General features: G+C 37.3%; 1 protein-coding gene across 2 annotated transcripts in view; it reads left to right on the top strand.

Annotated features, from left to right (window-relative positions):
• The window catches only part of trappc9 (trafficking protein particle complex subunit 9), a 258,472-nt gene that overhangs the window by 242,573 nt on the left and 541 nt on the right, over window positions 1-15,358 (top strand). For both annotated transcript variants that reach the window (XM_048203094.1, XM_048203092.1), the window contains 2 exons: window positions 9,670-9,893; window positions 14,571-15,358. The exon at window positions 14,571-15,358 is cut by the window's right edge and continues 541 nt beyond it. In XM_048203094.1, the coding sequence (XP_048059051.1) occupies window positions 9,670-9,893; window positions 14,571-14,747 (401 nt within the window). In that variant the 3' untranslated portion in view covers window positions 14,748-15,358. The remainder of the gene's footprint in view (window positions 1-9,669; window positions 9,894-14,570) is intronic.

Raw genomic sequence — 15,358 nt, 5'->3', positions numbered from 1 at the left:
ATTTGTATTGTTCTGCTCCGTGAAGCTTTGAATTATTTGTTTCCAAAAAGTGTGAGCCTGGAGCTTCCTTATCATCTGATGCAAGGAGATGCTTCGCTGCCTCTATGAATTTGTTTGTCACCTTTTTGATTGTGAATATCTAGCCAGATCAGGCTGGAGCTGAAGAGAGAATGTGGCAGGATGGACCCAGTACAGGAATTCTGCCACAAAAAAACATAATTAATGTTGGATGTGAACTGGAGTGAATTGAAGTGAATGAATTCAGAGTCATCCAATACAGGAAGTTCTGATTTGATCAGACTCTCTCTGGAGAAAGAGGCATCGCCAGCCGGAGACTCTCAGCCAAGTTTGATGCCAGTCTGTGAGGCTCTCTTTATTTCCTCGCCAGCGTAAACGAGACAGCGCAGAAACATAATAGATGGTGCTGCTCTCTAAAACACTAAAACAAAAGTCTTTCTTCTTCATCTGCTTGATCAGATGTAACACTAAAGACTGAGTTGGCACAGGATGCCCTGTATTGTGTTTTAAAATGCTTTATTTTCAAGATGTAATACTTTTAAAAGTTAGCACTCTTTTTAGCTTTCCTGCAATTTTACATTAAAATTTTCTGAATGGTAGTTATTATTTAAGTTGGTCCCTTTGGACAAACCTTTTCTATATGAACTTGTAGTCTATGCAAAGTATGATATGTTTATTTGTTAATTTAATAATTTGGTCATTCACAGTAAACATAGAATTGCATTTTCTGCATTTCTCAATTCAGGACACGTGAGGCTTTAAATTCGGCGTGAAAGAAAATGCAGTGATTCGTTATTCATTATATGTTCACACAGCAACGGAATATGATTGTCAGTTCTGTATTTCAGTCCTTAATATGGTTACGTTCACACACAGTTCACTTAAACGTAGTGTTTTAGCCTTATTTCTTGCACATACAGTACAGTCCAAAAGTTTGGAACCACTAAGATTTTCAATGTTTCATCTGCTCACCAAGGCTACATTTATTTAATTAAAAATACAGTAAAAAACAGTAATATTGTGAAATATTATTACAATTTAAAATAACTGTGCACTATTTAACTATATTTGACAAAGTCATTTATTCCTGTGATGCAAAGCTGAATTTTCAGCATCTTTACTCCAGTCTTCAGTGTCACATGATCCTTCAGAAATCATTCTAATATGCTGATCTGCTGCTCAAGAAACATTTATGATTATTTTCAATGTTGAAAACAGTTGTGTACTTTTTTTTTCAGGATTCCTTGATGAATAGAAAGTTCAAAAGAACAGCATTTATCTGAAATACAAAGCTTCTGTAGCATTATACACTACCGTTCAAAAGTTTGGGGTCAGTAAGAATTTTTATTTTTATTTTTTTGAAAAGAAATCAAAGAAATGAATACTTTTATTCAGCAAGGTTCATGCATTAAATCAATCAAAGTGGCAGTAAAGACATTTATAATGTTACAAAAGATTAGATTTCAGATAAACACTGTTCTTTTGAACTTTCTATTCATCAAATAATCCTGAAAAAAAATATTGTACACAAATATTTTGTACAATTGTACACATTAAATGTTTCTTGAGCAGCAGATCAGCATATTAGAATGATTTCTGAAGGATCATGTGACACTGAAGACTGGAGTAATGATGCTGAAAATTCAGCTTTGCATCACAGTAATAAATTACTTTGTGAAATATATTCAAATAGAAAACAGTTATTTTTCACAATATTACTGTTTTTTACTGTATTTTTAATTAAATAAATGTAGCCTTGGTGAGCAGACGAAACTTCTTTTAAAAACATTAAAAATCTTAGTGGTTCCAAACTTTTGGACTGTACTGTATATTAAAATATTGATGAATTGAAGTTTTGTGTTCTTCCTTTTTACAAGAATGAAAAGACCAATCGCAAATCTGTATGCATATATTACAATCAAAATAACCAAAATAGATTTGTGAATGTCAAAGTGACATTCACAAGTGTTTTTACTAGTTGAAATGCATAAATATGGCAATTCAGTTGGAATTTTCAAACTTTTATGTTAAATCTAAAGCAGTTGGAGCTGAATTAATTGGAGAATTTTGTGAATATTTAGGAAACGAAGTCTGAGGGATTTCAATAGAGTGCCACTTTGTAATTAATTGATCTTGCATAAGCATTCACATTTGAAGCACCCGATGATTCAGGCATGACAGTGAGAGATATCCCTCTTGTTCTTTAACAGCGGAGCGTCGACCGGGCTGAACTGTGTTTGAAGGACGTTGCTCTGCTCTCAAGCTTTGCAATTCAGAATGAAACAGATTGAAAGGGTCTTTTGTGTCCCTCAGACTTGATTCCCACTAGTGTTTCTTTCAGCGTTGAGTAGTGCACTTGAAAGCATGTACCCTGATCTTGAAGAAGACCAGACGGCTATTTCCTTTAGCCTTGTGGAATGAAACTCTTGAGCAGGTACGCCATTAGTTTCATTGTATTGGTCTGAAAGCACCAGACACGGTCATGTTTGCCAACAGATGGCTTTCGCTGAGTGAGTGTCAGCGCTAATGTGGAGAAAATGAGATGAGAAGATCAACTCTTCCTGAGGTCACCCGCCTGCTGATTCTGTGCTTTTATATAGATTCCCAAGTAAAATTTATGCTGTTACATGATGGCGATCCACCTAAGTATAACTCGGCTTAATAATTCATCTAAATTACCACGTTTAAACATTTACAGGAGGGCTGTAAATGTTCCATCTCCAGGATCGCTGACGTTCATTTCCTAGAATCTAAGCTCAGGACCGAGTTTATCGAGACCTTTGTGTAGAAACCCTTCTCATTCGGTTAGTAAGAGTTTAAGCATTTGCATGGCCGACTTGACATGACTTGTTGATGCTAAATGTTTTTGTGCTTTCTCTGTGTGAAAATTATATGATGATTTTAAGGATGTGTCATTTTATTATCATTATTATTATTATATAATTATATACATACATTCATACATATCACAGAATCACAAGATATAAACTCGCATATATTTACAAACTTTTATGTTAAATGCAATTAATCGTGATTAATCAATTTGACCACACCGATATGAATATACAATTTTATATAAATAGACAAATATATATGTTATATTATATAATAATAATAAAATTTTATATATATATATGTATTATATGTGTATATGTGTATGTATATATATATATATATATATATATATATATATATATATATATAAATCTCAATCTTCTATTTCTTTAAAATGTTAATAAAATAAATATAGTTTTGTCTATACATAGACACTTCAGTAAATGTGTTTAATCCTTTCAAAAATGTCATTCAGCCAAACAGCAACTATTAAAAGTCTTTTTAATAGTTTTAAATGATAAATAATATAAATTTTGCGAATATACCTGATGCTAAGTGGCCTGCTGTTGCTATGGTAACCTCCTCAAATTGGTGCAACTTCTGTTTACAAGCTTTTGTTTTGGCACTATAGGTAAGTTTTTGTCATAGTGAAATGTTGTTTGCTTGGGTGCGACTCTCTCAGTGTTTTGTTTTGACATCTTTTAGGTGTGTTCAAGCCTCTGATATCAGGTTCGACCCCCTAGAAATGCAGGGCTACTCCATGAATCAGTTTGCACACATGGCTTTGCTGAGTCAGACAGTTTTACCGGCTTTCTGCTGCCCGGCACTTTCCCCGCGGCCGCTCGGTGCCACGGGCAGACCTGGTTGCCATGCCAACCTGTTCCTTTTTTTTTTTATGTGCTGTGACATCATGGTCACCCCAGACAACCGTTCTAGAGCAACAGTCACCACAACAATGCTGACGTGGTAAACCTGAGAGAGAGAGCAGCAGAATGAAGCTGTAAATGATGAAATGTGTTGTTGTGTTTAATGGCGGGAGCTTTAATGCACAAAGGTGAATCATTTTGACTTGGGTGAGTGTGTAACCACCTAGCAACCACCCAAAGCACCCTAGTAACCACTTAGAAACACACTATCATTATGGTGGTGAGTCGTGCACAGGTAAACGCTACTCCTGTTTTCTTTAGAAAATGTAGTTTTCATGTAGAGTTTTCCATTTCTGTTCATGTCTGATTGCCCCATCCCCTCTCTCTCTCTCTCTCTCTCTCTTTGTTCTTTTCATCATTATGGAGAAATATCTCCACCCATCCGCAGCTGATCTACCTATCATTTTCACATCTCCTAGCAACAGCTCTTTAAAAAACTAAATATAACACTTGGTAAGGTGTCGCACCAGAGCCATGTGTGTGTATGTGTTGTGTGTGTGTGTGTGTGTGTGTGTGTGTGTGTGTGTGTGTGTGTGTGTGTGTGTGTGTGCATTTTTGTGACGTATCAGGACACAAATTTGTATAATGACATTGGTATGACATAGGTATTACAAGAAGAGGTGACTTATGAGGACATTACCCCATGTCTCCACTTTTCAAAAGGCTTATAAATCATGCAGAATGAGTTTTTGTGAGAAAGTAAAAATGTGCACCGTTTCCTGCGATGGGTAGGTTTAGGTGTAGGGCGATAGAAAATACGGTTTGTACAGTATAAAAAACATTATGCCTATGGAATGTCTCCACTATTCACAAAAACAAACCTTTGTGTGTGTGTGTGTGTGTGTGAAGCAGATGAAATAGTGGGCTATAATTGGATTGAGTGAAAATAAGCTAAAATTTCAGAAAAGTGGAGACTGTGATCTCATATTGTCTGCAAACTGAAAGAACACACGAACACACACACAGACACACGTGCTCACATGCACACACACACACACACACACACACACAGTGAGTGTCTCTGGATACTCCTGAAATAGCACAACAGAATCAACCTTTGAACTTGTGTTCAGAATACAAGATTGAGTGTTTAGAGGGTGGTACAACTACACGATTCATGTTTTGGTGGATTTTCTTGTCTGGATTAAGACTTTCTCTGTCTTATTAAAGCGCAAAGTAAATAACAAAACTTGAGTTCCTTAGGTTTTGCATTGATCCTTAAAGGTTACATTCGCATCCATTTTTCTCCTACAATGTGATGCTTAATCAGGAATTTAACATATTGAGTTTAACATGGATGAAGATGAGGCCTTGAGAGATAGACTTAAAGTCTTTACAATGGTGTACAGTGTATAAAGCCTCGAGATCACATAATGTTCATAACTCACAACTTTCAAAACTATTTTAGGGAGTTTTCAACTTTTTTTTTCTTTCGGAAAGATGCTTCATTGCCTGGACAATCAGTATGTTGTTAAAGGGTCAGTTCACCCAAAAATGAAAATTCTGTCATTTATTACTTACCCTCATGCCGTTCCACACCCGTAAGACCTTCGTTAATCTTCAGAACACAAATTAAGATATTTTAGTTGAAATCCGATGGCTCAGTGAGGCCTGCATAGGGAGCAATGACATTTCCTCTCTCAAGATCCATAAAGGTACTAAAAACATATTTAAATCAGTTCATGTGAGTACAGTGGCTCAATATTATTATTATAAAGCCACGAGAATATTTTTGGCACGCCAAAAAAACAAAATAACGGCTTATTTAGTGATGCCCGATTTCAAAACACTGCTTCAGGAAGCTTCAGAGCATAATGAATCAGTGTATCGAATCATGATTCAGATCGCGTGTCAAACTGCCAACGGCTGAAATCACGTGACTTTGGCGCTCCGAACAGCAGATTCGATACACTGATTCATAACGCTCCGATGCTTCCGGAAGCATTGTTTTGAAATTGGCCATCACTAAATAAGTTATAAGTTAATTATTTTGGGGTTTTTTTGGTGCTCCAAAAATATTCTCGTCACTTTATAATATTAATATTGAACCACTGTACTCACATGAACTGATTTAAATATGTTTTTAGTACCTTTATGGATCTTGAGAGAGGAAGTGTCCATTGCTCCCTATGAAGGCCTCACGGAGCCATCGGATTTCAACTAAAATATCTTAATTTGTGTTCCAAAGATTAACGGAGGTCTTACGGATGTGGAACAACATGAGGGTGAGTAATTAATGACAGAATTTTCATTTTTGGGTGAACTAACCCTTTAAGCAAAAGTATGATCCATTGAACACGCTGTACTTCTGTTCCTCACATCCTCGCTTTCACTTCTGTCAAAAATTAAATATGCTGCTACTCTGACTAACATCTGTTTCAGAGTGAAACAGAATATTCACTCAGAGGAAAAAATGTAAGGCAGGAAAGAATTACATCAGGAATTGATTGGATCATATGAAGAGTCTGTATTTTAGAGGTGTTTTGGAGTTGAACTTTTTTTCTTTTATTTGAAATAATGTATACTGATTTTTTTTTTACAATCCAGTTAAATCACAGTGGATTAACTCAAGTCCTGCCCAACAATATTTTCAGCTGAATATTGTTTCATACATCACATTATGTTGACTTTGTGATCTGTGTTTGATCTTCAACATTTAAAGACACACCTTTAAATTAAACAGGAGTCGTTGGAACGAGTCTTGATTAAAACAGCTTGTGTTTAGACGTTGCCGGTGGCGTTGTTCTGTTCCAAAAACGCTCTATTTTTCTGGTGAAATGCTATTTTGGGACTTAAAATAACATTTGGATGAAGCTCTGGTTTGCAGAGGGAAAAACTTTTTAACCATGTCTTACGTCAGTCAGGAGGGACCATGAATATTTGATGATGCAAAGCAAAACATTTGAGCTTCGCTTATAAAAAAAAAAGCTTGACATTTACCTTCACGGTTGTGATAGTGACTGTTAAGTCATCATTACCCAAACAGAAGGCCGTACCTGCCGCTTCTCAGAGTTTAAACCGAGTCCTCGGAGAGCAGCGCTGCCGTTCCTGACATCTACAGCTGTCCTGTCAACGAGAGATTATTTATCTGCGTGTGCGGGACTCATCCTGAGAAGAGCTGCTGTAGTCCTCCGGGGCCCGGCTGTCTGTCTGTATGTCATTGACAGAGCCCCGCGGGGACCGCATCTCCCAGCATGCCCCTCTCCGGGGACGGGGCTCGTGTGACAGCTCTGCCTCCGGCGCTCGAAGAGAGACAGAAGTCCTCATCGTGATAGATACCGACAGCTCAGAGCACGTGAGAGAGATGCAACATGAATTTCATCTGTATTGTTTACTATTTCCTTTTTATTTATAATGCGCGTTCATTCATGCTCTGCTCACAGATCAGTGCTGTTGCATCATGGCTTACCACTGTTGACTCTCTGTGCAGCTGGAGAAACACAACTAAGGCTGATGATCAACTGAAATAGTCTAGTTAGTAGATGGTTTTTGTGGGTTTTAAGAATGTAAATTCTGTCATTTAGTCACACCTGTGTGTTTTTGTATTTCGTGGAGAAAGGAGATCTGTGCTTTTTCATACAATAAAAGTGAATGTGCATTGAGGCAGTTGAGCTGCGAAAAAAAAAAAAAAAAAGACAAAAAGGATAAGTATCAAATTACATTCAAATAAGGTAAAGGGCTACGTCAACCCAAAAATGAAATTACTCACCCTCATGTCATTCCAAACCCGTAAGACATTCATTCATCTTTGATATTTTTAGATATTTTTGAAGAAATCCTAGAGGTATCTGACTCCCCTACAGACTGCGATGTTATAAACACTTTCAAGGCCCAGGAAAGGTAGTAACGACATCATTAAAATAGTCCGTGTGACTGCAGTGGTTCAACCACTGTTATGAAGTCTCCTGTGCTGTTGACGCTGCACTGTGTTTACAACATCAACAGCATAGGATAATGACAGGGAAGAGAAGAAATTCAATTCAAAGTCATTATTTTTGCTTTGTTTTTTGCGCACAAAAAGTATTCTTGTCGATTCATAACATTAAGGTTGAACCACTGTAGTCACATGGACTATTCTAACCATGTCTTTACTACTTTTCTGGGCCTTAAAGTTGATAATAACATTGCAGTCAATCGAAGGCCAGATAGCTCACGGATTTCATCAAAAATATTGGTCTTACGGGTTTGGAACGACATGAGGGTGAGTAATAAATGACAGAATATTCATTTTTGGGTGAACTAACCCTTTAAAATTACACCACCTTTCAAAGGTTTGGGGTCAATAAGATTCACCAAGGCTGCATTTACTTGATCAGCAATACAGTAATATTGTGAAATATTATTACAGTTTCTTTATTTTAAAATGTAATGTATTCATGAGATGGCAAAGCTGAATTTTCAGCATCATTACTCGTCTTCAGTGTCACATGATCCTTCAGAAATCATTCTAATATATTGATTCGCTGCTCAAGAAACATTTATGATTATTATCAATGTTGAAAACAGTTGTGCTGCTGCATATTTTTATGGAAACCGATTTTTTTTTTTCAAGATTTTTCAGGAATAGAAAGTTTAATAGAACAGCATTTATTTGAAATAGAAATATTTTATAACGTGAATGGCTTTACTTTCACTTTTGATCAATTTAATGCACATTGCTGTATGAAAGTATTAATATCTTTCAAAAAACAGTGTATATATATTTCAATAGGTTATTTTTTGGAGTTTTCATTTCATATCTTTTCACAGTTGTGCTGTACATTTAGGAAAGTTTCAGGACTTCTTCTTGTGCTCATTCGCATCCAAAATATTGGAAATATATTTCTCCCTAAATTATGCTTTATTTTTCTGAATCATGCTGTAATCACAAACCCAAACTTTATATTGAAGAAGTGTTTTATATTTGTTGGAATTGGTTTTTCAGTACCTATGTGCTCACTGTCATTTAGATGCTGGTAGTTTTACACTATGTTGCACATTTCAAGATGTTTAGATGTTACTCTGAAAAACCTCATTCACTGTAGTAAGAGGTCAGGTTCATATTGTTTTTTAAAAATCTCAGTGTTCTGTGTATATTTGCATTTGTTGGCTTCATGAACCTTTTGAAGGCAAAGTTTGCATTATATTATGGGCCAGAGTAACAGCTTGCGCCAGCTCAAACCCTCTTTTGGCGTTAAAAAAACTACTGTCAGGATTTACTAAAGACACTCAGTAAAAAAATAGTGCTAAAAAGGCGTGGACAGGGTTATTTTTACAGCTGATCTTATTGCATATACATTTGTAGGAGTTTCCCTTTCAGACACAAAATTTATGGTAGGAGAGTATTTAAATGAATCCTGTAAGTTGATTTACTAAGGTTTGTGCTAGTCAATTTACTGGTATTTGCATTATTTAACACCCAAAAAAGCATGTCTTAAACCAGACGCTGCCCTTGGTAGATTGTGTTGGTCATTATGGAAATGATCCAGCTGCGTCTGTGTTCTTTAATTTGCGTGTCGTCAGTAGATCACGCGCAGAACTTTGCACTCCCATCAGTGCTTTTGTATGATTAAAGTACACCCACACTAATTTGCCGTTTAGTAAATCTGGCTCTAAAGATGATGATATTTTGAATGGAGAGTTTGATGTTTTAGGTCACTGTTTTGAAAAGTATGTAATTGGTTTCAGTAAATGTGCAGTTGAGAAATATGGTAGTGAGCTGGTGGATGATTTCTTTTTGCAGTTCAGTTTCAGTAAAAGTTCTGTGTGAGCTGAGAGGTTTGTGTTGTGAACATTAAACACAGTATTTCAAAAGAGCAAAAAAAGAGAAGACACCTTTAGGTTCTCAAATGCTTTTGGGTAAACTTCTCTTTCTCTCTCTCTCTCTCTCTCTCTCTCTCTCTCTCTCTAGATGTTGTGGTTAACGGTAAGCCGTGCGACTGTGACGTGGTCGCTGACTGCAGGGTTGGAGACGCTGTGCCGTTAGAGGTGAAACTGACCAACCGCAGCAAGAGCGCCGTCGGACCGTTCTCTCTGACCGTCGTCCCCTTCCAAGACTATCAGAATGGAGTCCAAAACTTCGACCTGCAGGATGCCGTCACTTTCATCGGCTCCAACACCTTCTACATCGGCACGGTGAGCCAATGACGCACATAGAAAAGCACACAGCAGCAGGACACTGTCTGAGCCGGGTCATGCCATCAACATCTGAGGAAAGTTTATCTGTCGATCACAGTCAAGGTGTTGAAGGTCCACTTATGTATATGTTAGTCAAGGTTTCTTGCAACAGAAATCCTAATTGCCCTTTCACAAAGACCCGCCCCCCGTTGCTACGTCCGCCAAGCCATGCCGCTCTCACTCCACACGTTCTCACGCAGTGAAAAATACATCACGGAGCAAAGAGGACAATGACAACACGCCGACAGACAAGACAGAGCAGGTTGCTTTTGATATCAAACAAAGTCTCAGCTTTCACATTTTGTCATTTTTAAGAAATTTAAACAATAAATACCGTTTTGTGGCACTTTGTGTCATGACAGGTCACTGTAGCGCCTCAGTTCAAGCAGCATGTGCAGCGATTATCTCTTCCCACTAGTTATAGCACAAAATAAACATGAATGAACATCAGAAGGAATGTTGTTTCAAGTGCGAAAAGACGTTAGTACACACCATTTTTTAAGTTCAAATCCACCAACATTGATCTATAAACTCTCCTGTCTAATTTGTTTGTCGGACAAAATGGTGGATTCGGCGTTATGATTAGTCAGATCGCCTGTCAATCAAACTCCTGGCAAAGGGTGAATTTAGTTTCCCATGATGAATTAGGCTGTTTTGTTTGTTTCTTTCAAGAGAGATTTAGTCTTTTGGCCACACATTTGAACCATAGACTGTAAAAAAATATGGACGTAGTGTCCGTGACGTCACCCATAGAGTTCTGAACAGCAGTTTTGACGCGTAAATGAGGCCGCGGCCATCTTAGCTGCGCGTCACCGCAGAGTAGATAGAGATCGCGAGAAGAATCCAATCTGTGGCACTTGGGTAAAATATGAGTGACCATTGCAAAACAAAAAAAACATGTCACATTTCTTCTGAATGATCTGCTCTCTGTCATCGTTCTTCAAGAAAGGATGCAATCTGAGCAGCGTTTATGTTGTAAAACTGTATACGATCGTATCTAACAAACAAATGAGCCTGTGTCCAAAGTATATTTTTTTCAAAATAGTGCAGCAGTTTTAGTTATAATATCCAAGCAGTGCTGTCGGATTTTGATATCCTCCCACCATTGTCATTGTAGTAAATCTCACAACCAAAACTTTCAGCCAATGCCACGATCCAACAACGTGTGTTCTGTGTCTCTTCCCCATGCATGCACACCTACACAGACACACATCAGTCTCGAATATTATGCAGCAAGCCATATTTTATAATTGTATAAAATAATCGAGAAAAAAAGCACAAAAACGGCTGAGATGCCAAATTCAGCGGCAGCTGAGGTAACATGACGGCTCACAGACAGCAGCGGCATCTACCTGTCACTCAAGTGACCACGCCCTTAATTATGCAGAACTTTAAGGCTTAATATAATTTAAACGGATAAGTTATAAAAAAATTCACCCCCCTCAGAGTTGTCATGAAGGGCAAAAATAGCAGTAAAGACCAAAACCACAATTTGAACCAACTTGTAAACATGTTTTTTTCCTGCTATAAACTTGGCCAATTTAACATGGGACTCTATGAGATTCTGCTCCCTTTTGGAGCCTGTCCCTAGCGGCCAGTCGATGAATCGCAGTTTAAGTTACTTCCGTATTGGCTTCACGAGAGAAAGGGGGAGGTTGCCGCTTGGTTTGAACACACCTACTTGATATTTATTATAAGTATTTTCCACATTAGAGTAATTGTAAAGTCATCAAAAAGTATGAGAATTAACCATAAATGTTAAAAAAAAATTAATGGACATGTATTTTTTTATTTATTTGTTTGTTTGTACAAAATAATTACAAGCATTAAATCATAAACCTTTAGATGAAAATGTTTTTAAGATCACGAGAAGCATAAATTCAGTCACTTGTGTCAAAACTTTTAAATGCTAGTGTATGTGAAATTATGACAGAAATACAGTACCGGTCAAAAGTTTGGAAATATTATGGTTTTTTAATGTTTTTAAAAAAGTCTCTTCTGCTCACCAAGGCTGCATTTATTTGACAAAAAATACAGTAAAAACAGAAATATTGTGAAATATTATTAACATTTAAAAGAACTCTTTTCTGTGTGAATATATGTTAAAATGTAATTTATTCCTGTGATCAAAGCTGAATTTTCAGCATTATTACTCCAGTCTCCAGTCGAATATATATATATAATATATATATATATATATATAAATAAATATATATATATATATAGACAGTGCCCTCCACAATTATTGCCACCCTTAGTAATTATGAGCAAAGGCGGCTGTGAAAATAAATCTGCATTGTGTATCCTTTTGATCTTTCATTCAAAAAATTCACAAAATTATAACCTTTCATTGAAGGAAAAGAATTGAAAGTATGAAATAAATGTTTTTCTCCAAAACATGTTGGCCACAATTATTGGCACCCTTTTATTCAACACTTTTTGCAACCTCTTTTTGCCAAGATAACAGCTCTGAGTCTTCTTCTATAATGTCTGATGAGTTTGGAGAACACCTGACAAGAGATCAGAGATCATTCCTTCATACAGAATCTCTCCAGATCCTTCTGATTCCCGGCTCCATGTTGGTGCTTCTTCTCTTCAGTTCACTCCACTCATTTTCTTTAGGGTTCAGGTCAGGGGACTGGGACGGCCATGGCAGAAGCTTCATTTTGTGCTCAGAGACACATTTTTGTGTTGGTTTTGATGGTTGTTTTGGATCATTGTCCTGATGGAAGATCCAATCACGGCCCATTATTGGATTTCTAGCAGAAGTGGTCAGGTTTTGATTTTTTTTATCTGTTGGTATTTGCTAGAATCCATGATGCCATGTATCTGAATAAGATGTGCAGGACCTCCAGCAGAAAAATAGGCCCACAACATTAAAAATCTAGTGTTATATTTAACCGTGGACATGGGGTACTTTTTATGCATGTGTGCACCAAACCCATCTGGTGGGTTTGCTGCCAAAAAGCTCTTTTTTTTAGTTTCATCTGACCATAGAAGCCGGTCCCATTTGAAGTTCCGGTCTTGACTGACAACTGAATATGCTGGAGATTGTTTCTGGATGAAAGCCGAGGATTTTTCTTGAAACTCTCCCGAATAACTTGTGGGGATGTAGGTGCTGTTTGATCTTTTTTTTTTTTTTTTAGGCTTTCTGAGACTCAAGACTCAACTAATCTCTGCAATTCTCCAGCTGTGATCCTTGGAGAGTCTTTGTCCACTCAAACTTTCCTCCTCACTTTAAGAGATATTTAGGATGATTTAGACACACATGCTCTTCCAGGCAGATTTGTAACATCTTTACTTGATTGGAACGTCTTAATTATTGCCCTGAAATGGGGATTTTCTTACAGCCACTTTCTATTTTGTGAAGCTCAACAATCTTTTGCTGCACATCAGAACTATATTCTTTGATTTTACTCATTTTGATTAATGATTACGGGAATTTGGCCTTTGTGTTTCCTCATGTTTATACTCATGGCTGGACAATTTCATGTTCATGATCACCCTGGTGTGCTAAAAAAAAATGTAAATATGAATGGGAATATAAGAATTTCTCGGGGTGCCAATAATTGTGGCCAACATGTATTGGAGAAAAACATTTATTTCATAATGTCAGTTTCCCCCACTATCAATTGTTTTACTTCGATGAAAGGTTCGAATTTTGTGAATTTTTTTAATGAAAGATCAAAAGGATAAACAATGCAGATTTATTTTCACAGCCACCTTTGCTCATATTTACTAAGGGTGGCAATAATTGTGGAGGGCACTGTATATATATGTAGACTGAATTCCAACTAAAATGGACCAAACTGAGATCTGATCCTATTTTAAGACTAGAAACCAGGCGAATGCAAAGCAAACTGGGTTCTTTTTCACTCTGTTCAGTGTTTGGTTCTTTTAAAGTCTGAGTTTGGTTCTTCCAAAAAGGACAGACTGTCTTTGCTTCTGTACCTGTAAAGGCCAATTCGCACCACACCAACAGACTGCAACGGACACTTCGTCAGGTTTTGTCAGATCAATGTGTTACCCCTGTCGGAGTATGTTGGTGTCTGTCTGAGCTTGTTTTAGCCGATTGAACATGCTAAATCGGAACTAGAATGTCTGAGAAGTGACGTACTGTAATCCGGTGACTGTCTGGGTCTGTCGGTGCAGTGTGAATTGGCCTTAAAGGGATAGATCACCTAAAAATGAAAATGTTGTCATTACTTGCTCACCCTCAACTTGTTCCATACCTATATGCGTTTCTTTCTTCTGTTGAACACAAAATAAGACATTTTAAAGAATGTTGATAACAAGACAGTTAACGGTAGCCGTTGACTTCCATATTAGGAAAAAAATACTGTGGAAGTCAATGGGTGCCATTATCTGTCTGGTTACCGACATTCTTTAAAATAGCTTCTTTTTTTTAACAGAAGAAAGAAATATACAGGTTTGGAACAACTTGAGGGTGAGTAAATGATGACAGGATTTTCATTTTTGGGTGAACTTTCCCTTTAAGACACAGGACAGAGTGTGTAGGAAGCAGAAGATGTGAAGTTTTGGTACTTCTGCCACTTCTCGCTCTGCTATCGGCAGTGATGAAGTCAGCAGGTGTTTCAGAGCAGTGATGCAGGTGTGTGATGTTCTCATCCTCAGGTGAACCCCACGGAGAACTCTGTGTGTGTGGGAGCCCTGCTCTTCTTATACACCGGTGATTTCTATCTGAACATCAAGTTTCAAGACGACAGCACGAGTCGCGACCTGCCGCCCGCCTGGTTCTGTCTACCCAGCGTCCACATCAAAGCCCAGGAGCCAATCGAAGCAGCTGCCTGAACCTGTGAACTCTGACCTTTGACCTGACAGACTGAGTAGGCCTTGGGAGAGATCTGCTGTTATCTAGACCACCACTGATCTGATCTAGATATTTATTGAGTCTAGAGCAAGTGCGGTTCCAGTGTATAAAGCTCTTAGAGTTTGGAGATGTTTAAATGTATGCCAAATCCTCCACTTTACGATCAGTTTGACTGTTCTGAACGCATCATGCTCATTCACATCCACAGGCAAAATGGATGAAGAACATTTTTCAGCTAACCGCTAAATGAAAACATCAAAGGAGAGTTTACAGTTTAGTCCTGAATCATTCTTTTAAAGTGAAGGAGTTTAAAATGCTCTAGATTGCTCAACAACATCATGCTTTCAATGCATGAATCTGATGGAAACATCTCCAGCTCATATTTCAACCCAAAAATAATATAACAAAATATTAAATTTAGTTGAAGCCTATTTTTAAAACTTTTGTTTTGCCTTATGACATTATTTTAATGACAATTAAGCACAAGTCTCGTTACTGTGATGTGTTCGCTTGGGCATTTTGTTTATTCGTTTTTGTAATTCTCATAATCGTAAATGGTGATTCTCATTGAAGTCAATAATTTGAGTATTTA

This window comes from Megalobrama amblycephala, linkage group LG9, assembly GCF_018812025.1.
Source record: "Megalobrama amblycephala isolate DHTTF-2021 linkage group LG9, ASM1881202v1, whole genome shotgun sequence".
Taxonomy (NCBI): Eukaryota; Metazoa; Chordata; class Actinopteri; order Cypriniformes; family Xenocyprididae; genus Megalobrama; species Megalobrama amblycephala.
The sequence above is the reverse complement of the archived record's forward strand: the minus strand, read 5'-3'. Positions and strand labels throughout refer to the sequence as shown.